This window comes from Anastrepha ludens, chromosome 2 (assembly GCF_028408465.1).
Source record: "Anastrepha ludens isolate Willacy chromosome 2, idAnaLude1.1, whole genome shotgun sequence".
NCBI lineage: Eukaryota > Metazoa > Arthropoda > Insecta > Diptera > Tephritidae > Anastrepha > Anastrepha ludens.
In genome coordinates, this window is record NC_071498.1 from 132,773,655 (window position 1) to 132,798,054 (window position 24,400).

The window sequence follows — 24,400 nt, forward strand, 5'->3', positions numbered from 1 at the left end:
TCCAATTTGACGTTAACTTAGCATTAACTTGGATTATTGCCTGAATTTAGACATAGTCCACATACAGAAGAGTAAGAGTCTAGTAATACATAGAAAGTTAGATGTTGAGAGGCTGCAATAGCTCACTGGAAACACGCTGCATCATGCCCTCATAAACAAGCAATGGGATGACATCTACCGCCTCTAGATAAGTTCTAGAATTTCATTGTGTGCGAAAAATTAGTTGGTCAACATAAAATTTCGTGAAAATGAGCTCATTTTCTCTGCGTCACGAGAAGTTCAAACCCAATAAGTCTCACAGGCCTTACCGTAAACTGGAGACAATTTTAAAATATGAAGAGAGAGGCCGAGAGCTCAGGTTGCGCAGACATTAAAGGAAACATCGCCAATAATTAATTTAAAAATGCTTATTTTTCTTAGTTTGTAGTTACCCCCAAAATGATGTTGCTAAATCTCAACAAAGCACCGTCACGATGTTATTTTTTTCTCTGGCTAACTGACGCCACTCACTCAAATCTTTCTCCACTTGCTACTGTTGCACTTATTTGTAAAACAGTCTGCGGTGCTCATTTACTTTCGTTTGCATACTCGTTTATAGAACAAACAAAACAAAAAAAAGCAACATCAACAAAAAATCACAACAAAAATTAAAAAAATGATAGCAGCGAGGAGAAGTAGTCAAATTGTTGCCGCTATTCAAGTACTTCTCCAAAGCTCATTTGACGCTTTTGGCTACTCTCTCTCTCTTTCTCACTCTCTCTCGCACGCTCTTCGTAAATCTCTGCCTAGCTAACTGCTTTGCAGTTAATATATACTTTTTCTTCTAGTTTTCCTTATTTATTTTTGATCTTCCATTTTGCCGTTCCAAAAATAAATTTAACACATATCTGTTATGTACCTCTCCTCTAGCCGGTGTCCAAGCCACTTGTGGTGCGTTAAAAGCTTACTAATGGCTAGTTTGTTGTTGGTAGCGTTTGCAGCACCTTGCCGTTTAACTCTTGCTGTTGTTGTTGTTTGTGTGGTTTAATTATGGCTTTTTGCCGCACGCGCTGCTTCTTCGTTGAGTGCGCGTGTGTGTGTGTGCTTGCGTGTATGCCGCGCGGCTCAGCGTTGTAAATGACGTCAACGGAGTTACGAAACTTGTTTCTTCAATTTTCTCGCCTCCTCTTCGCTTATATGTACATATGTGTGTATGTGCATTTGTTTTTTACCTTCAACAAATTTAGCTATACCTTTTTGTAATTGTACGCTTTTAAACTATCCATTTTTGTGCAAATTTTATTTTCGGTTTTTTGATTTTGTAACTCTTTCGTATTTACATATACGAGCTAATTTATTGGTTATTTTTTATGGTCGATTTAACAAATTTTTTTCGTTTTCTTTTCTTTAACTTTTTTCTACTGCTTAGTGCTCAAATCACTTTCAATGCACATTCATTTGTGGGTCTCTTATTGATAACCGATTTTCGTGTTTTTGTCTGCCGCCACCATTCATTATTTTCCGCTCATTTCTTACCCGCCCCTGACTTTGGTAAGCCGCCAATTAACTGTATTTTTGGGGCAAATGCATCTTAAAGCCTACAAAATTTTGTATAATGGAAAAGCTTGTTTGTATGTTGTATGATTTTAATTTGATCTACTTGGCAAACGGGGTGCTGTTGCATAATATGAATTTACCATGAATTTGTAGGTAATCATTTATAGACCCAGAAATGCTCAAAAATGTGCTTTTAAGCTCTCTTTCACACATTATAATAGGTTTCGTTTTTCTTAACTTACCTCTGGCACTCTTCGCTTGAATTCTTCCTCGCTCAGCAAAATCAGTGCTGCACCATTTTCCGGAAATTTCGTCTCCAAATCCGCGATTTCCGGTAATTTAAACTGCTCCACCGTGAAACGTAGCCAGGCGTGCACTTGAGAAACTGACCAATCGCAGGAATCTAAAAAGGAGGGAACAATTAATTTTTGCGGTTCCAAGTAAAGGATGCTAGAGAGGTTGCCTAGAGGGGTTGTAGAAATTTCAAAAGAACTTTTTCTTTAAAATACGTCGCAATATTCTGAAAATGAAATTGAAGTACTCAAAGCATTAAGGCAGAGGAAATATCATACTTTTATTTTGAATTTTGGTGAGTCTTCTCTTAGTCCGCATCGAACGCTTTGAACACACTTTTCTCGAAAGTACATTTTTTAAGTCTCACCAACTCATAACCCGAATTGTCCGATTAACTTCAAATTTATGTATAATTATATTTTTAACAATTTTCGTGGAATTTTTTTTTTTCAACTTCGAATTTTGGATTAAAATTTGTAAAATGTGAACCACACTTAAACGTCAACGACACCGTTGGACTTCTTTCTTTGGGGTTATTTGAAAGAAAAGTGTACGTCGATAAGCCAGCAACAATTTAAGAGCTAAAGGAAGAGATAATTCGGCACATTAACGGCATATAACCTCAATTATGCCTCAGCGCCATCGAAAATTTGGACCATCGGATGGAAATGTGCCGCCGAGGCCGTAATTGAGTTGTACCAGTATTATCATAATAAAGAAAAATGTCAGTAATTTCCTAAAAAAATTGTATTTTATTTAAAATCAACACCGGCCTTTGACACTTAACCACCCTTTAGTTAAGGAACTATTTTCATTTGGTGGTCTTTGGAGGTGTACGGCCGAGGCCGTGGCGGCTATTTGGCCAATATTTTGTTCTATGCGTAATTGAGCCAAGTCAATATTATCATAATAAAGAAAAATGACAATAATTTCCTAAAAAAAAAATATTTTATTCAAAATACATATCGGCCCTTAACACTTAACCACCGTAACTAAAGGACTAAAATCCTACGTCTTTTTATAGCCATTCCCATTCGTAATCGAAAAAAAAAATGTCATTCACCATTTAATTAAAGCTTGCAGGCGTAGTAGACCGCGGCTATAAAGCAAAGAGGCTTCACCGAGTAAAAACTCCGTTGGTGCCATTTTTTTCATATTAACTTAAAAAATATTAACTTTTTTTATAAATTTTGTGATCTGTGCAATAAGGGACCATATTCAGAATTATGATTTACTTGATTATTTCGCTAAAAAAGATTCTCAGAGTTTGCTAGAGTGGCTTAATTATATTAGATTTATGGGGGGTTGGGCAAGTCCAAAACTCTCTCGCTCTCTCTCCATTGTACTATATTCGGACAGATTACGGTAGATAGAACAAAGAGACAGGGTAGATATTAGATGGATGGTAAGGCCGAACAGTTTTCTTTGAGGTCACTCTTCCGCATAGTTTCTGGATTCATTGATGTACCTTAAGAGCCATATCCATACTCAGTACATCGCAACACAACAGCCTAAGTCTTATTCTAGAAAACGCCGGACAACTACAGAGAAAATGCTCTGCAGTGTCCTTATTTCCAAAACTGGTTAGGCATATTGGGTCGGCAATGATTCCCAAGGTAGTCATATGCTGACCTCAAGCGTTGTGCCCTGTAACTTCATCCACTAGTTCTCTTAGAGCCTACCACTAAGTTTCAGGAGAAAGGTCGCTAATTTCCTATTTGGTTCTTTCCCAAAGCACTTGGCTACTCTGCACGAGTCCAACTCAGATCAACGTCTTCTATGGTTAGACTCGTCAAGAAGTCGTCAATGCATAGTAAAATTGATGCAGAATTGACACTCAGCAAGAGTTCAGGGCCTAGTGGTATGCTTGCATAGCCTTCTATAGTCACTTTGTCAGCCAACTCGTTCCCTAGAATACCAACCCGTACCCTAGCCACCCAAATAAGACAAACTTTGTTGTGGTTTGTAACACTCGTCAGTTTTGCCTTACATTCACCAGCTAATTTCGAAGAGCAGTGGGAATTAGCAATGGCTTTTAGTGCAGCTTGATTGTCGCTACAAATTCCAATACTACTGCTCCGTCACTTTTTCTCAATGTGGGCTAACTACTTAGAATTATCTTCGATGAGAGAAGTTTCGGGTTAAGACGAAATTTGCATACAAAACAAATTTAAACGTATGCATCAGGTTTTGCTACTTCAGATTTTCTATAAAAGGCTAATGGTTAGTTTATAACTTCAAGGCTTTTTAGCTGAGAAGAAATACAAGTAGTAACAGCAGCGCTTTATAAAGGGCCTTTACAGTTAACAGAGTCGCTTCTAGTTGGAGCAGAAAGGCTCATAATCATAATCGATGGGAGTCTTTCCCCTCCAATTAGAAGGGATTTTCTTCGGAATACCTAACTAGACATCTAACGCCATATATAAATATATGTATGCACTCGTACAAAGTGGCGCAAAATTAATCACCCTATCGCAAGACTTGCAATTTTTGCAAATTGCGGCTCACGTCAATCATGTTTGCAGCATACAAACAGACTAGCAATGGAGAGCGAAAAGGTCTAAAAAAATGACTGTCATTCTTTTTGTTTTTTCATTTAGTAAAAAAGTTATTAAATTAGGTTAGGTTAGGTTGGTATGGTTGCCCAAGGAATGGGCACACTTGGACAAAGAAAGATTCGTGCTTTGTGATAAAAAAAAAAATTATTGTAATTAAATTAAAAAATGGATGATTAATTTTGCGCCACCTTTCATGTGCTTATCCTAAAAATGTTCTGCCTAAACTGAAAGCATTTATGGAAAACTGGAAAAGATAGCTCTTTACTGGTCAATCTTAAAGGAGCTAAATGTAATTGCCACAATCCTGGGATGCGAGTCTATGAAAACTTTATGCTCTGTGTGGGACCATAGTCCCCTTAAATGTAAATCCTCGACTTCATATGAGATTTTTACCTCATCTTCATCATTGCTCCCAAAACCAAGGACCTTAATTCCTTACTGGATTTTTATTTGGCCAAGGTCTGCTAGTGTGGCAGTTTTATCCGCGCAATAACGTCAATAAACTAACTCTGGCTAGGGTGGAATGAAATAAATTTGCTTAAAAAAAAAAACAGGTAATATTGTTGTTGATATTTCGAACTTGGTATCAATCGATCAACCCGTTATCCGTTTGCTAATTTATTCAAACTACATCCCTTACAAATGAATACTAATGCAAAGGTCTCCTATCAAAGAATAACTGCCGGTTATCGCCACTAAATAAGTACCGTTTGCTCAGCACAGTACTTACCTTGAGATATTCGCAATTTGGCACAGGTCTCCACTGCCTGACTCTTCGTATCCTCGAGAGCCATTGAGATCACTTGTTCGATATTGCCGCTAACTTCGTCCATGCTACAACCCATTGGAAAACGATTCTCTTCGAAAAACTCCCGAAGCATTTGATGATCTTGACTTTGCTGATTGTGCTTCTGCTGCTGATGTTGTTGGTGTTGCTGCTGCTGCTGTATAGGCATCGTTGTTTGTTGTTTTAACTGACACTCGGTTTTGTCCAGCAACATATTCAAGTCTATTAACGCCTCAACATCAGCATCAATGGGCTCCGACTTGATATCGGGCCACGATGAATGCGGCGATGGCGTTTCGCAATTGGACTCCGGCGGTGAGGGAGGTAGGATGTGCAACTCTTGCTTGATATTGCAGGCATCTAATAAAGGATACGGTGAAGCGGGATGCAGCGATGAACGCGATGAGCTCACTGACTCGTAGCAACTGGCAAATTGTGATAGTGGCAAACCGTATTCCGATTGAGCAGGACTCGACTGAGGTGACGGATAGATGTGCGGATATGGTGGTGGTGGTATCAGCTGATTGGGCGACTTTAGCATCGGTTGCTGTTGCGGCTCCCGCTTGATCTCCTCCGGCAGGGAGATAGAGGAGCCGAACGACCAAGCTTGTTCGATTTTAATTTCAGGTGGCGTTAAAAGTGCGCTAATCGGCACGGGTGTTGTCGGAGTGGCTGCTACGGGCGGCGATGTCGGCGTTGGTATATTGGTCGTATTGCAACCAAACTGATAGACAATGGTGGGTATATTCCCGGTTGTTGTTGGAGCGCAATCTTGAGGTAGTAGTGATAGATCAAAGTTGTTCGCGTAGGCTGCGAAAGGATCGCTGAAGGAAGATGACGTCGAAGCCGAAGACGAAGACGAAGGTGATGGCTCGAGAAATGCGTTTGCGGAAATTGCTTGTTCCACCTTGAGTGAAAGCGATAGCTGGGCAGAGGATTGCATCGGCGTTGCTGTGTTTGTAGCAGACGTCAGATGAGGTAGAGTCAAGCAATTGCTTTGAGATAACTGAAAGGAGAGGGATAGAAAAAAATAGTTGTAAATCGTTTTCAACATTTCAAGTACACATTTCATTAACCATATCTTGATGTATTTTATTTTGCAGTTTGATTTGAGTAACTTATTTCGTCTTCCACACTGCCTAATTGCGTGAGGAATTTGTTGCTTTGGCTTTTAAACTCTATTTCGACAAAGGAACCAAGTATCAACTCACATTTGTTTCACACTATTCAAAGAAAACTTCATTGAAACTTTTAAATTGTTGATATTTTTAACTTCTTTAATTTGCTTTTATCACAATCACAGCCTTGACTTCCGCGTACGTTTCCATCGAAATCAGATCAATCATAAAATCTGATCGCTGGCGGAGCGAATGCCGCTAAACACACCGCCAACAAAGCGCGTCATGCTAAAACTAGTCACTCCAGCTTCCATGACAGTGCTAAATATTTCTGCTGTGCCGCTAAAAAAGTAAAGCGATCGCTGATTTTGCCTCACCCGTTGTCTCTATTCCAATCGCAAAGTTTGCACGCTTGTCTGTATGACGCCAGCAACACAACAGTGACACCAACAGCGTCTACGGTACTTAGGGCGACTAAGAGAAAAATCCCAACTGCAATATTTGCTAAACTGTAAAAGCCCGCATTTGGCCTAGCACAAACACCCCCTTGCCAGCGAGAAAACCCTCGACAATGCACGCAAACACGACAACCCCGCCGTACACGAAGAAGGGTGCACAAAAGGGTGCAGTGTGCGGCGCTGTTGCGGCGGGAAAAGCTCAAACCCCGAGCAACAGAGACCAGCTGCTGCGATACGAGTCATGCTAGCCATTCGATCTTTGTGTCTCAATTATGGGTGTATTTTTAGAATTTCCCCGTAGTAGTGCAGTAGAAAAGTTGCAGGCTAGAAAAATTACATCTCATTTTAGAACTCGTTTTGCCGCTGAGCGCTTTTAAGCTGCCTTTCCCTGTTGGCTGCTAGTTATTCAAAACTACTTTTCGCTTCGTTCTTAAAAGACTTAATGGAAAAGTGCTCAACTTTAGCGCGGCTCAAGCTTAAGTGCAAAGCTGAGCAGAAAGCCAAAATCAAGCTGTTGTTGGTAAAATAATTTATTCTTTCTATTTTGTTTAGAATTTATAAAATAAATTATTTTATTTATATTTTTGTAGCCCATTCGCTAGGACAGAAGCGTGTCGAGCGAGCCGCACAGTGGGCAGTCGTCATATGGGAGTCAATTTTTTTACATACATTTGCATATACAAATTTGAAATTTAATACCATTGACTTTGGACAAAATCATATTACTGCAATACTCAATCAAACAGAACTTAAAATAAAATTAAACTTAAATATTCCATTAAAAACAAAAAAAATCCTCCAATTCCATTCCTCAACCTCAAAAACTTATCCTTTGCATCCTTACTTCCGCACAATAGTCAGCCCATTACTTGCATTGTGGCTGCTGAAACAAGCAAAAAAAAACACACACAATTACACATTACAACAGTGGCGCCAGCAAGAGGGAGTGGGCAGCCGCGATAATAGCGCAGACGCACCACTTTAGCGAAGTCCCCAACCATCTGTGCGATCCTTCTGGTAGAAAAATGTGACACAAAGATGGCGCTCTAAGCAGTATCAAGGCATTGTGCCTAAGCAACGAGAGAAGGTCATTCCCACTACTCAGGACAGGTAGTAGCAGGCTAATCACCTACCCTCTCAGAAATCAAAAACAGATAAACGGAACCAACGCAAGACTGAGTCTTCTCGAGGCCCTATGCTGCCGAGAGGAGTGTACAAGGAAAAAAAATCCTTTTAAAACAGCAAGCAAAACTTTATCATGCTCATTTCGGCCCTCTCTGAAAGGCCTTTGATGGGGCATAGCTATGCACATTTTAAGGACAGGAACTTTAAGACTCGTGAGAGCCACCACTAGCACATTTTTTAGTGCCTTGAATTAAACTTTCTGTTCAAAAAGTATGCGATATTTATCATGAAAGTAAATCTTGATGAAATAATTTCTCTGTTTCTGAGTTGGTTCATCTGGCACTTTGTTTAAATTTGTGTGTGTAAGACATTTTTGAATGTCTCTTCTTTTGATGCATTGTGCGAACTCATTTGTTATGTCATTTCTTGCATACGAGATTTTGGAAAATACCTCGAAATGAGTACCTCAACGATCAGTAACGATCTCCGTCTTACCGCCGTTCGACTACGAATTTGTGGCTTTTGCCTCATTATTATAAAAATCACTCAATAATAGTAGAAACAAGAGTGCGCCCATCAGTGAGAGCGTGACGCCAAATCGGTGTAGTTGCATGAGAGAGACGTGAGAATGGGAACAAGAATGTAGGTAGAAGAATAAATTACATTAACAATACAGAAATAAATTGCAAAAGTGCGACGACTCACACCCACCGATTCTACCAAATTCAATCAGAGCAAAGTAGCGGATCGAGGGGGAAATCTTCACCGAAGCTTGCACCTCTGACTTTACTGACGGTTCAAAGATGGAATCGGGAGTCGGAGAAGAGGTTTTCTCTGAATCAGCCAATTTATCTATGTCCTTTAAACTGTCGAATACTGCTAGTGTTTTCCAAGCAAAAGTCTTTGCGATCCTGCAGGCACGCAAAATGCTTAGGAAACGCGAGAGCGAGAGAGATATTAACATTTTCTCCGATAGTCCAGCCGTGATTAAGTCTCTGACGACGCCATGGTGCAGCACGAAATTAGTAAACTCCTGTGAGGAGGAGATCAAATCTCTCGGGTGTACTGGTAACATTTCTCTGATCTGGGTTCCAGGACATAGGTACATAGAGGGAAATGAAATTGCTGATGAGCTTGCCAGAAGGTAACTGAATTGGCCTCAAAGACCTCCAACCCGGTCATCAGCATGCCTCTGACAGTTGTTAAAGGAGAACTGCACAAATTATTTCTCAGGAAAGCGCACAAGAGATGGAGCTCCATTTCTTCATGTGCTATTTCGAAAACCCTTTGGCCCCAGTCCAATATACGAAGGACTCAGAAAGTTCTTTGGACTCCTCGCCATTTAATTTCCAAACTCGTAGCTGTGTTTACCGATCACTGGACGATCGGCACACATGCTGAAGAGCTAGGGTTGCCATTTAACCCCCATTGCAGAAGCTGTGGGGACGCTTCAGAGAAGGAGGCTGTTGAGCACTTTCTCTTTAAATGTTTAAATGGGTTTGGCAGCTAGACGACTAAGGTCACTAGGCGCTCCTTTCTTCGACAGTCTGGGGCAGTGCGCCAACCTAAATCCAGTCAATCTCCTCCATTATATCAACAATCAACAGCTCCGGCTGGCTATAGATATCTGCCCGTTGGAGGTCTCATAGTGGTATCAATACGACGCTTCAGTGCTACTGGAGGAGTGCCAGACCGGCTCTTCAACCATTTCACCTACCTACCTAAAGTAGCGGTACCACGACCAGTGCCCCCTCATTATTCTCTCCGTGGTGAAAGTTATCAGCTTGACTTATGTACTATATGACTCACTCTGGCTCACTTAACACATTGGTAGAGCTTTGATTCTTGTGGAAACTTGAGTGTTAACCCAGGTTTGTTTCAATTTAGTTTCAGAATCGGAGTTTTGCTTGATAAGACTACATTTCTATATAGAAATTCCTCCTTTGAAATGATCTCCGAATAAAGGCATTATTTTTATATTTTTCTGTAATGTAATGAGGTGTAATTCGATATATTTATAAAAAAGTTTTCTGTGTTTTGCAAGCTTTATTTGTTGATGTTATGTGTTGACCTCGAGAAAATTTTCGTCCAATGACTTATGATTTTGGACGTGGTTTATCGAGACCGGCGTACATTAATCATTTTACTTCGACTTTCGGCGTTTAAGTACCACACTTTGCAACTTCCACGATGTATTTTATGAAGGCTAGCCAAAAACATTTGTTGCGCTAGAAACAATCGATGCAAGTCTAGCAAATGGTCGCCTGTTTTTTTCGAAAAATCTGGTGATGCCGCAACTGTACCATCAGAGAAACTTAAACCAGCCTATTCTAAGTGGAATACAAAGAAGTTTGCTAGAAGTTCTTGGAGAATTAAGGAGAACAACCACCGCAGACCAATCATCCTTAACCAAGGCAATGCAAGTTGTCACTAATCGGCTTCCACCAGACAGTTTTTGAGCACTCAAATGATCGAATCAATGGATCATCCGCTTTATACCATCTAATGATTTCTTTTTGTTTCGGAATATCAGCAATAAAATGCGAGCTCAACATTTTTCAACAGCTGAAAAAGCTATTGAAGCCTTTAAACGGCTCGTTTTGGAGGTATTCACTTCTAAGCTCCACTTCTGAGTACCAAAAGTGCTTTTAAAATCGATACAAGCGAACAGAGAAATTTACCATCTCAAAAGAAAAATATGTTAGCCATTCCATTTTAAATATTGGACGATGGTATATAAAAGACAGGCTAATCACCTACCCTGTCAGAAAGCAAAATAGATTAACGAAACCAACGCAAGACTGAGTCTTGTCGATAAATAGTTCTACGGCAATATGACCCGCTACTGAGTGACAAAAATAATTGTCATTTTGGGTACATCCGCGAAGAGATTTCGGGTTCTATTTACAAGTATTCCACGTATTGCAACTCAACGTTTTAGAGGGCATTCCAAATCTGAGATCTGCTAATGCATTGAAAAATAATCCACTTAATGTGGTAAATCTACGTCTAGAGAGAACTGGACAATGGAGATCATCTCTTCCTTATTCACACAGCTTCTGCAGAAGTCATGTGCTTGAACGCTCACCTTCTGGGCGTGTTTACCTATTAGACAGTGGTTCCATTATAAATGGAATCAGTGTGCTAAGAGATTCTGGGTGATTCGCATTGGAAGTCGGCCACAAGGCAGGTGGTTTCATTACTTTTATCGAAGATGAGGAAGAAGATAAGATATTTGTGCATCGCAAAAACGGAGTGACATTGCGACATAAAATCTTTTAAAAGCGCGTTAGCCGTATTCCAAACAGTAATTGGATGAGTTTTACAATTTTTAAACAATATTCTTCTAGATCCAGCCAAGATAAGGCGTCCCATCGATCTTTAGACTTGCATAGGCGGCTAAAATCCATCTATGAAGTCAGAGCCATTCGGAGCAAAAGGGAAGGCAGTTAATTATGACCTATGCGTATGTCTGCGAGCAGCCATTGTTGGATTTTACCTAACCAACGGGAAGAGGATAAATGCAGCAAATTTCCTCCATAGATGCTTAGTTTCGATGCTTTTGATTGTGAGAAGCTGAGCATTGAAAAATTACATACTCTACATTTTGAGCATATTTTTTCGTTTTGGTCTAGTATAACAAAATCAGCGTGTTGGTAATTTTCTAGGAGAAGCTTCCCATCAATATCAAACTCAGGCTACCGAACCACTGCAGAGTGTTCCACGGGCAGTACGCATATACTCTGACATCTAAGCTTCAATTACAGCCTTGGGATCGATGCTGGTGCATATGAAACTAGTTGAGAAGTACCTGACTTACCTTTCGACCGCATCCAAGTATACGACCATATTTGGCTCATTTGGGTACCTGGAAAATGCTGGAAATTTCTGGGCATTTAAGATATCCAAACAGGGGATGCGTGAGGTGCTTTCACCGAGTAATTTGAGAATTGAGATTCCTTTGGAATTCTGCGATGTTCGCCTGAAAAGGTGAGATTCACGTCCCCTTAGCGTCTTCTGAGCTAACTAGTGTGAAACCTTATGAAATTCTTTTGGCTACAAGTAAATCGGAAGCGCTCAAGGGGAACTTATAAGACTAACAAAGTCGCAGTTATTGAATTTTGTCAATGTCCTTTACGGACATTGGGCGTTAGAGGTATCCATGCGGTGAGACTTGGTATTACTTTAAGTTTTTTCTACTGCGGCTATCAGTTATGCTGTTCTCACAGTGCTGAGATTTAAGCACTTCACTCCAATTTTTTACTAACCGTGCGAATTTTGCTGGTTTGGATATTAGCCACCTTTATGACCTTCATCAGTAGTGTGAAGCTGCTAACACAACCGTAAATAGGCGTTGTTTCGTCTTCTCCAAAACAATCCTAATTTTCCTGTTATTTTCCCTTTTAGCCCTGAAATAGTATCCTAAGGGCAAGTTTTTGATTTCTCGTCCAAGTGGCCCTCTCATGGGCAACCTAACCTAGCAAAACCGCATCACTACGTTGGGATTTACTTTATCCTACCAAGGGGCATAGGCCCTTTAGGTTAGATGAGGTTGTAGCGTTTGCCCACTATAGGGTACACTCGGTGTTATGGCCCCATGAGATGCCATAAATGGGAGCTGCTGCTGATCTCTCCTAAAACCAATGGATTACAAATTCTGGTACATCTCTGATTTGCGCAGTGCTGCGACCCTTCACTCGCTGCTCTTACAATTCCTTCAAAAATACCATAAGTAGCATACAAGTCTGTAAGGGTATGCCTATATCAATGTCTGTGTACGCATTAGTCAACTTGGTGCCGAGTCTCACTAGTTCAATGGCTCTACAGTTACCCTCAATGGCACAATGGCCAGGAATCCATGTGACCTTTAGGTGAAATAGCATAGCGCAGCCATCTCGTTAAGAGATGTGCGGCATTTCATGTCTACCTTCTAGGTTGTCGACTGTTTTGTGAGGGATCGCAGGAGTGAAAATGTAGGTATCATCTCGTACGGGGGTGCCTTTTATATTTCAATCCGTGATCCGTCTTTGGCTATTGGTTTTCCTAATATCTTGGAAGACAACTGGCAAACAAATGGTTGTGTACCACTCAGAATTTACTGATCTGCGTTGCTGTAGTGGTACGGTTGCGACATGTTCAGTTTTTCCGAAAAAACAGGCGACCATTTGCTTGGAAGTGCTTCGTGCGCGAACAACTTTTGTTGAATTTGGCTCATCTTGAAACACCCATACAGTCGACTGCTGTTTACGGTTACGGCTCATACGCGTAAATCCATGATTCATCACCTGTCACGATGTCATAGACGTGTTTCGAAGCCCCACGATCGTATTTTTTGAGCATTTCCTTCGACCAATCGACACGAGCCGATTGACAAATGTTTATTCAATATTGAATGTATGCTGGTCCCACTAATGCCTAAGATTGTCTCAATCTCACGATAGGTCACATGACGATCTTGCAATATCAGTTCGCGCACAGCATCAATGGTTTTCGGAACAACAACTGATTTTGGACGACCTTCACGAAATTCGTCTTGGAGTGAGCTACGACCACGATTGAATTCACCATACCATCGATAAATACTGGTCCTTGATGGAGCTTCATCGCCAAAAAATGAATTAAGTTCATCCATGCAATGTTGCTGAGTTAATCCACGTCTAAAGTTGTAAAAAATAATCGCACGAAAATGTTCACGATTTAATTCCATTTTTGGACCGAGATGAATCTTTTAAGTTACTGTAAACAACACAAATAGCGCTGGTATTTCAAAACGTTCTGAGTACGTAAAAGCCAAAAAATGTCAAATTTTGCGATACAGCTGTCAGTTGCCAGATTGCAACACCAGGGTTGCCAAATCCCGAAATATAAAAGGCACCCCTCGTAGTATCGCACCGTACTGTACCAGTGTTACTGCTTTTATTATGGCCATCAGTTCGAAAGATGTTACCATTTTTTTTAGTTCAATTTCTGCAGCTAAATTTGTCTCATTTCAGTGAAAAGTTTAGTAAAAACATTTCTCTCATTCGATTATCAGTTGCCATATAATTTTGTCACTCATTTATGCAAACTCCACCCACTGTGCGAGTGTTAGTGTAGTTGCTTTTTTTTTGCGTGCATTATTTTGCTGGCTAGCAGTTGCCAGCGGCTGATTTTTAAACTGATTTGGGGCTTTCCAACTCAAAGCCAGTTTTCGCTACTCGGCTGCCGCAGCCAAGCCAAGTCTTGCTGTTGCTGCTAAGTTCTAAGCACACACATATGTATGCATGTATGGGTTCACACATATGCATGCGCATATGTGTGTGTGTGCAATGCTGTTGGCACTGGCAATTTCATTTAAATATTGTTTGGAGCTCATATGCGCGAATTCACTTACAGATTGGATAATATGTGAGCATGTGTGCGCGTGTGTGTGTGTATGTAAATATCTAATAAAATGCAGATATAAATATGTAAATGCTAACTAGTCACGAAGTTATTACATTTTTTATTGCGCCAATAAATAAATACAAAAAACGAAAGAAAAAAAAATAAAGAGCACAAAAACACAAAATCTGGGGAATGTAGAATAACCCAAGCCCAGGGAAACGCTAACGCTGGGGCTTTACAACAACACGTCAACTGCTGGCAGCTGGCAAATGGCAATTGGACCTGGAGTATTGTTTGTTGTGGGCAGATAAGGTATGCCATGAACTGAACTTATAACAATATATTTATTTTTGTAGAAAAAAGGCAGCCAATAAGTTGTTAAACAAATAAATACAACAACAAAGCGTGAAATATAAAATTAAAAACAGAAACAAGTAACAAGAAAAACGAACAAAAGCAAAACAACACAACTATCAGAACTTGTCAATTGTGCAGGCCAATTAATTGATTTAAATTTTCTAAAAATAGCTGGCTGGCTACACGACTGTCCGGCCAAAAGGCGTTTGCATGGCGAGCCCGTCAGCCACTCAGTCCGTCTGTCAGTTGTTGAACACATTTCATACAACCAAATGAATTGTGTTTCTCGCGCGAAAATTCCAATTCGATTTATGACGTTTCCAAGCTGAATTTAAAATTTATTAGCAGCAACATTAGCAGGTGTTAAGAGAAGTAGCGAAGAAGAAGCAGAAGCACAAGTAGAAGCAGAAAGATAGAAAAACCAAAGCAACAATCGCTTTTGTGCTAAAGCTTACAATTGTTTATGCCTTATTTTCTGTGTGCAATTCACTTTTTTCCCAACCATTCGATTTACCAGAGATTTAGAATATTGCTGCGATCGTACGAATGATCAGAAAACGTGAATTGAGTTGGGTTTTCTATTTCGCATTTGCCCATGTGTAAGTGCCTCGAAGTATGTATGTATGTAGGAATAATGTGGCAAAGTAATAACAAATGCGGCATTTGTTCGAAATTGGAATAGATAAACAGGAAGTCTTATGGAATTTCCATCGTGATCTAATTTTATGCGCAAAACAGTACACCAGGACAAGGCCTCACTATCGTGGGAGCAATGCGTACTCACATACATACATACATATGCGCGTATGTGGACGGTATACAGTAGCGCAAAGAAATGTTGTATGCTGAGAAATGCTGAGTATTGCGATGCAGGCGGGTAGGCAAGTAAGAGTGAATGAAGGGTGTCTACTGTGAGAAATTAATGCCTTAAATAAATAAATACATTTTTGTATGCCCATTCCGACGATGCAGGTACCCTATTTTGGAGTTTCTGGGAAAACGGTTTGCAAGTCTTCAATAAAAATTAAAATTCCTAAAATTCAAACTGTAGGAAAAAATACACTGTGACGGCTGCATCTCGACAATTTCATGTACAGGGTTGCCAATATTCAACGGACTCATCTAGCAACTCTGTATCCTTTGACAGAGACGTCAGATCGTTTAATGACATACCGCGTTGCAAGCGTCAGTCTAAGCAGATTTTTACCATGGAAGAGTACGCGCCACGCGTGCGCTCCCAAATTGTTGAAACAACAAAAGAAGTCAATTGTGAAAACTCAACGTGCGTATAAAAAAAAGTCCGCCTTCTAAGAACACCATTAAACGTTTGTACGAAAGGTTTTCGACTGGTGATGATGCTCTTTCTAATCCAAAGAGGCCAAATCGAAACCGACCAAGGTGATCGGATGAGAATATTGCTCTTGTATGGGCCAGTGTTGAGACGTCGCAAAGGACATCCCAAAGTCGTCGTCCTCAGCAGTTAGGCATTGCTCGGAGCACTTTACAACGAATTATCCGCATTGATTTGCGTTTATTCCGGTATAAGGATCAATTGAGGCAAAAATTGTTGCCTGCAGACAATCTTCGTCGATTGGAGTGGGCCCTAAGAGTCTTCGAAATCCGTCGGGTCCGTCGGTAACCCTGTAGTAACAAAGCGCATACCTTTTGCAATTTTTTCTTGCAAAGTGATTTTTTTGTTTGCACAATTTATTGGTGCGTATTGATTGTGTTTGTTTGATTGTGTTTGATTGCATTTGTTTGTGTTTGATTGTGTTTGATTGTATTTGATTGTGTTTGATTGCATTTGTTTGTGCTTGATTGTGTTTGATTGTATTTGATTGGGTTTGATTGTATTTGATTGTGTTTGACTGCATTTGACTTAAATAAGCCTGCGACGCAAACTGTGTCATTGCAGGAAAGCCTTCTTTTGAATCTGCTGGCAGAGGAAATGAGTCGACTATACAGCACACAGGAGACTCGGCCTAGATCGGATCAGAAAGCCTCAGAACGGGCACTGACAATTAGACGATGACAGCAGCTTTGTGAGCTGTCTGAAAAGGTTCGCTGAACATACAAACTTACTTCGTGCAGCGATGAGTGGCTTACAAGAAAACACGGGGGTGCAGACTACCATCTCACCCAATTGCTGAGACACTTGGCATATTTCGTGCAGCGATGAGTGGCTTACAAGAAAATACGAGGACGTAGACTACCATGTTACCCAATTGCTGAGTAGACTTCGTTGTTTCCAAGAATTCCTGCATCCGTTTAAGCTGACATACACGCCTTTCTGTCCTGACTGCCCCAACTCGCTGGACAGTGCGGAATACGTAATTTCATACTATGACCGCGTTGAAGAAGAAAGCATCTGGCACTAGAAAGAGTTTTGGAGCATCCAATAGCCTCAAACATCTTCCCGCGAGGGATATGTGCTCAACCAGCGGAAAGTGGGAGTCAGCACGAGCTGTTGCAACAAAAATCGTAATGCGTTCCCGCCATATCGATAGGGCAGCAATCAAAAGTAGCAGCATCAGGTGCAGCATAACCATTAGCAGCAGTGCAGTGGAGGCTGAGCGAAATTGTTGGCCCAACGACAACCACCGATTTGAGGCATTCACTCGCAATGACGTATTATTTCACGTGAAGGCACAAGAAGACGAGTCTAAAGCAAGAAGCTGGTTACAAATATGGTGGACCCAGACGTGGGTGAATAGAATTTGTTCTATATATAGGTTGTCAAAAAAGCCTTGCGGTATTTCCGCAAGCTTGTCTTTGCAAGCGCGTAGTTCTAGTTGTATTCGTCGCATCGGTTCACGCTAGAGCTTTTTGGAAAGCTCTTTTCACGTGCTAACACGTGTTTGATTAATTGTTGTTTGCTTTTAGTCGTTCGTGACTAGATGGTGACTGGCGATGAAAAGTGGGTCACTTACGACAACGTGAAGCGCAAACGGTCGTGGTCGAAAAGCGGTGAAGCTGCCCAGACGGTGGCCAAGCCTGGATTGATGGCCAGGAAGGTTCTTCTGTGTGTTTGGTGGGATTGGCAGGGAATCATCCACTATGAGCTGCTTGCCTATGGCCAAACGCTCAATTCGGACCTGTACTACCAACAACTGGACCGCTTGAATGCAGCAGTCATGCTGAAGAGGCGATCTTTGATCAACAGAGGCCGAATTGTCTTCCATCAGGACAACGCCAGGCCACACACATCTTTGGTGACGCGCCAGAAGCTCCGGGAGCTCGGATGGGAGGTTCTTTTGCATCCACCGTATAGTCCAGATCTCGCACCAAGTGATTACCACCTATTTCTGTCCATGGCGAACGAGCTTGGTAGTCGGAAGTTGTCCACAAGAGAGTCCTGTGAAAATTGGCTCTCCGAGTTTTTTGACAATAGGGAAGCGAGCTTCTATAAGAGGGGCATTATGAAGTTGGCATCTCGTTGGGAACTCGTCATCGAACAAAACGGTGCATATTTGACTTAAATCGCATTATTATAACCAATTTTATGAACAATTGAAAACTCAATAAAAATACCGCAATACTTTTTTGACAACCTTATATTTGCAGTTCTAGGCCCATTCGAAGTAGTGCAGAAAGTAGTCGCAGGAATGGTTTGTTTTAGTGATCACACCCTTGAATACAGTTTACGACGGTCGCTGTAAGTGCGAAGGCATGAAGGTATTTTGTAGGGTTCATCCACCAAAAAAACAAAAAAAACAATAACATCAGCTTGCGTTAGATCCACCAGAGACTTCATATTACTTAAAAAAATTTTTCATTCAAGCCATTTGTAAACGCCTGAAAGCCTTTGGCCGAGCTGCTCCTCCTATTTGTGGCGTGCATCTTGGTGAAGTTCCACAAATGGAGGGACCTATAGATTCACGCCGACTCCGAACGGCAGATATTTTTTTATGAGTAGCTTTTTCATGGCAGAAATACACTCGAAGGTTTGCCATTGCCTGCCGAGGGGCGAGTGCAACTAGGGAAAAACTTTTTCATAATTTTGTGTTTCACCGAAATTCGAGTTTACGTTCTCTCTGAATTCCAAATGGTAGTCACGCACCAACCCATTCGGCGATGGCGGCCGCCTGAAAGCCTTGGGGTTCATAAAAAAGCAAGGATAAGCAAAGTTTCAGACTTTGTACAAAATTTGTTAGAACTCGGAAAAATTCCATCAAAATTTCCGAAAAAATGTCAAGCACGCAATTAAATTTTTGCGTAGTAAAATTGAAGTTTGATGTAGGTTCAAAATACCACTAATTTTTCAGAGTTTTTTTGGTCGCGATCTTGAGTATTTTTGCCATTTAATGCCCATTCCCATTTTTTTATGAAACAAAAAACACCCAACACCGTCAGCAGGAAAAATTGTCAAAAATCAACGCGACTTAAAACATGCACTTTATGATACCAAAATGCAATGGTCTACAAAATCGCATACCTGAAATTTATCTAAAAATTCTGTGTAAATAATAGGTCTATTTATAAGTTCGTGCGGTTTTACAACAGATGGCGTAACTTGATTATTATTCCATCGATCCACATTTCCAAACATTCATTGGAGAGCTACTGTCGTAAGGCACAAACGTCAGTATAAGTTTTTTATTTGAAGCGTAAACAACAATATTTTTACCACACTTGAAAATGTCGAATTTCGTGCCAAATAATGTGTTTTTGCGGGGAATTCTTCTTCATTATTTTAATATGAAGAAAAAAGCAGCCGAAAGTCATCGTATCTTGGTGGAAGTTTATGGTGAGCATGCTCTATCTGAGCGAACGTTCCAGAAGTGGTTTGCACGCTTTAAAAGTGGTGATTTTGGCTTGGAAGACGAAGAACGCGAGGGTGCGCCGCCAAAGTTCATGGATACCGAATTGGAGGAATTGCTCGATCAAGATCCGGCTCAAACGCAAGAAGAGGTTGCAAAAACTTTGGGAGTTGATCAATCAACCATTTCCAAACGTTTAAAAGCCATGGGAATGATCCGAAAGGTAGGCCATTGGGTGCCGTATGAATTGAAGCCAAGAGACGTTGAACGCCGTTTTATGGCATGCGAACAACTGCTTCAACGGCACAAAAGAAAGGGTTTTTTGCATCGAATTGTGACTGGCGATGAAAAGTGGGTCCATTACGACAATCCAAAACGTCGGGCAACGTATGGATACCCTGGCCATGCTTCAACATCGACGTCGGCGCAGAATATTCATGGCCTGAAGGTTATGCTGTGTATCTGGTGGGACCAGCTGGGTGTTGTGTATTATGAGCTACTGAAACCGAATGAAACGATTACGGGGGATGTCTACCGACGACAATTGATGCGTTTGAGCCGAGCACTGCGAGAAAAACGGCCGCAATACGCCGATAGACACGACAAAGTTATTTTGCAACATGACAATGCTCGGCCACATGTTGCACAAGTGGTCAAAACATACTTAGAAACGCTCAAATGGGATGTCCTACCCCACCCGCTGTATAGTCCAGACCTTGCGCCATCCGATTACTATCTCTTCCGATCGATGCAACATGGCCTGGCTGACCAGCACTTCCGTAATTACGATGAAGTCAAAAAATGGATCGATTCGTGGATTGCGGCAAAACCGACCGAATTTTTCACAAAGGGAATCCGTGAATTGTCAGAAAGATGGGAAAAAGTAGTAGTAAGCGATGGACAATATTTTGAATATTAAATTTGTAACCATTTTACGTCAATAAAGTTTGAAATTTCGAAAAAAAAACGCACGAACTTATTCATAGTCCTATTAGTTTGAAATTTTAAAGAAAATACTCCGAATTTTTACAAATTTTATAGAAAGTTCAAAACTTTGCTTGCACGAAACTACAAAATAAACAAAAGTCCAAAACTCATCAATATGTGGTGTGCACTTTCTTTTGACGCGTACAGCAAATACTTCTGCTTTCAAGCTGATAGCCTTTCTAAGTTGTTCTTACGTTCTAAGTGTATGGGCCATAGGGCGTTGCTTTAGGGGGGGAGCCTGGTTTATGAGGCATAAAAATTGCATCTCTTTGCGATTTTTTTTTTAAAGGAAAAAATTAATTTAGCACTGCGAAGTTTTTTCTATCTTTTCATGAACATTTAAAAAGTATAAAAAATTTTTGTATTGGTTAAAATAAGTTGAAAAAGATGTTTAACATAGAAATTAGTAGAGCGCTGCAGCGCTGGAGTTTCCAACTGGCGTACAAGATACAGCTCGTAATTATTATCTATATCAAACAATTCAAATGGATTTCTAATTATCATGATTTTTTATTCTAGATGAACTAAGAAAACTGAGAGAAATTCCAAAATTTCAACTTTTTGGAGGTTCTTAAAAAAAAAAAAACTGATTTTCTATACAAAAAAATTCACTTCAACTTGGCATAAAAATATTGAAAATGTTTTTTTATCTATTATGTTAGTTCAAATAGAAGATAATTTAATACTGAAGGAAACAAGCTATGATTAATTTCAAAAGGTTCATTAGTTTTTTTTTTCATTCATGTACGCCAATTCAAAGAAATCATAAAAATTAAAAGTCGAGAAAAGAAGATAAAGTTTGTACTATAGCTGTCCGGTCACAGCGTAACTACCTAACGCTCGCCTACCTTTGGCTTTGTATCTACGGAAATATTGAGAATTAGACTCTGTAACTTTGTGTGAATATTCTGAAATATATTAGGAATCGCTTAAAACGAAAAAAAAAATTGATTTTTTTGACATTATAAACCAGGCTCCCCCCTTAACAGCGCTTTGAAGCAGCAATTTTTCTCTGTAAATGTGTAGTTTATCCCCAAAACTTAATTCTGCCACTATTTTGCAACTAAAGCAGAGCCTGTAGCCTAATTACAAAGCTGGGTTGCCAGTTTATCTTCTGAGCGCGTGTCTAAAATCTCTGAAAGAATATGCAAATAAGCTAAACTTTTTTTGTAGTTAACGTTTTGGAAACTATATGAAATTATATTTTCGTTCCGAATAACCTCTTCTTTTTATTTTCTAAATAATTCCTTTGATTCGTTTTTAACGCCTCGTTTTTTACTGCTTTTGTGGTTTTTTTTTAACATATTTTGAAAGCCATTTCAAAGGCTCTACATGACCACGCCCACTTCTTGCAAGCCAATTCAATAAGCGTATAATAGTACGCCTTAAGTATAAGTTTTCAATTCACATAAAAATTCCTTTCACATTCCCCTTCACATGCGGCTCAACTCAGCGCAGCGCTAGCGCCACTATCACCGTCAGGTTCGTATCTTTAGTCTTTCGTTTGGCTCAGATATTCGTTGGATTTCAGATATTCGATTTTAATTTGAATTCCATTAGTTTCAACAGCTTTTAATGGCAATTTGCGGCTGCAGAAGCAGGTCTGACAAATAATATAATAAATGAATAGTAAAAAAAAACAGAAAAAATAAAATAATAGTAATAATAATCAGCACAGCAATGCTGGCTAATATTTGAAAAATACGAAAATGCACATTCTTAAGCGTTGCGTTGTGTTGTGGTGGTAGTAGTATTTTCTTTGTCTATTCTACTATTTTCGTTGAAGGTCTACAGCGAGTGCCGTTGGCCCCTCCACCGCATGAATCATCGTTATGCCTCTGATTGTGACTATTTCAAATGAATTATGCTGAAGGCATTGCTCAACATACGAAACAATCAAATATAACATCTAAAGCAACAACAATAACATAATTGCAATAATATTACAATGCATCGCCCAAAGCCATGACAAAGATTCGAAAAGGGGGGTGAAACGATATACAAGACAACGTAATAAAATAAAGAACAAACAGCTCACAAATGTCCAAGTAATTTATGTGCACGTCACCAGCCGCAGGAAAACACCATTTCATACTCTCCAAAGATATGTGTTGGCATTACTGATACCGCGCTGATATGTTGTAAGGCCACACAAACATACATACATACATACATATTTGCGAAGGAACGTACAGCCCTGCGTACTGAAGGGCTTTGCCTCTCGGGCGTCTATTGGCAACTCAAGCCGTCATGTGCGCTTGCGTGCTGACAGTGCCAGTCGCCATTGCCCAATCGCACGACCACTTGCTGTGCATTCGAATGCGTTCTTCTGTAAGCGAAGTGCAGCGCATTTGTTTGGCTGCACATTTTTTATACGCCTTTGTGCGTACTTCTAATTCTGAAAGCGTGCGTTTCGCTGCATTGTTAAAATATGTGCCGCCCCCTTCTCGCCCGGACGTGCTCTCGCTATCTCTCTGACATCGCGGTTATGTTATTTTTAAAGCGATCATCGAGCGATTTTGTAGTGCATTGCACTTATTTTGTATGCAAAACTTTATGCTCAATCATAAACTGACGCAAGTTAAGTACTCGTATTTAAATATTTGCCCCATCAACGCATAAAATCAGTGCTACCATTAGGAGATGGTAGTGCTGCTGTTTGTTCAAAGGCATATTTTGTGGGCTGTGACCAGTGGTGACAAATGGGAAAACAGAATTTTAGAAATATTTCAGCACTACAAGCCTCGTATAATTTGTCATGCCGCATTTTTAGTTCAATTGACATTATTGGAATTTTCATGTCGCACAGATTAATTCAAAGGATTCAGGTTCAAAGTTTTATTATAAAATACATAAAATAACTAAAGCTTCAGTACGCGTAAAATATTATTATTTGAACTCAGAAGAGTACTCATGAATATGCATTAAAACCATTTCCCTATATTTGAGGCAGCAGCATAAATATTTTTTATCCAAAACTCTATAGTCACAGCCATTAAAGTGTTTATAATGTTAGATGAATCAAACGTCTTTTCACCAAAATGCTCGAAGCGAAAATTTCATAAATATTTTTAGAAATTGTTTCATATTTTCAGGGATACACAAGTTACAAAATATACCGGACTTAAAAAGACTTCTTCTTGCAGAAAAAATTAAGCTAATAGCGAAATGGTAGTGGACTCTGAGGCCAACTTCCTTGGCCCGGAGGCCGTTCTGTCACTCCCACGGTTAGCAAAAGGGTTACTCTCTAACCCACACGCAAGCTTAGCAGGCTCACATAGGCTGCAGATGGACAAAACTGATGTCATGTCCGACCGCCTTTCGCAGATCCTGCTCCCCCTGTCACTAAGCAGAGGCGACTGTAGGCTGCTGGTTGGACTAATGACGGGCCGCTTTCAATGGGGGCGAAGCGCATGGAAAAGGTGGGCATCTCAGACTGTGCATTCTACCCGGCATGTGGAGAGGAGGATGAGACGCCGAACCACTTTCTGAGCGCCTACCCGGCCTTCGCTCGAATCAGGCTTAAGATCTTTGGCACTGATGTGTTAAGAAGCGATTACCATTGGCTCCTTGGCATCACAAGTTTTACTCAGATTTCTTCGGAGGTCGAGTAGTTTTAAAGAAAATTAAAAAGGGAACCCAAATGCGGAACAATGGACTTAGTCTTGATAGTCTGTCCCGACAAAAACAAAAAAAAAAACCAAACAAAAAAGCTAATAGCGTAGGCAGAAAAATCATCACCGAAATATTTAATATCTCTAAGTGCTAAGTTAGCATACAATTTAACTAATTTAATCTAATTTAGTAGCAGAGTACAGAAAAATCGAAAGTTTTTTATTCTTAAGATTACCTAAAATCGAGTTATGAATGCATACAAAGATTTAGAAGTAAAAGCAGTAAGAGGCTAATATTTAACATTCGCCAGATGTCCTTCCACTTTTTTATTCAATGAGCGCTGAGGCGTACAGACTCCTCAGCAGGGATGCGCGGAAGCCTGTGACTTGGTTGAATGAAACACCGCACGACAATAAATTTGTGCTCGGAATTTATGTGA

The 24,400-nt window shown here is 40.2% G+C and overlaps 1 protein-coding gene across 3 annotated transcripts in view; it reads right to left on the bottom strand.

Moving 5' to 3' along the window:
• Positions 1 to 24,400, bottom strand: part of LOC128855366 (DNA-binding protein D-ETS-4) — a 71,298-nt gene that overhangs the window by 11,331 nt on the left and 35,567 nt on the right. Inside the window, exons 1-3 of one of the 3 annotated variants that reach the window (XM_054090221.1) lie at positions 6,387 to 6,700; positions 5,119 to 6,181; positions 1,779 to 1,939 (exon numbers count right to left, since the gene is read on the bottom strand). In XM_054090221.1, coding sequence (XP_053946196.1) covers positions 1,779 to 1,939; positions 5,119 to 6,118 — 1,161 coding nt within the window. In that variant the 5' untranslated portion in view covers positions 6,119 to 6,181; positions 6,387 to 6,700. Of the gene's footprint in view, positions 1 to 1,778; positions 1,940 to 5,118; positions 6,182 to 6,251; positions 6,354 to 6,386; positions 6,701 to 24,400 lie in introns of those variants that run through there. The other 2 variants (XM_054090220.1, XM_054090219.1) reach the window with 2 other exon arrangements.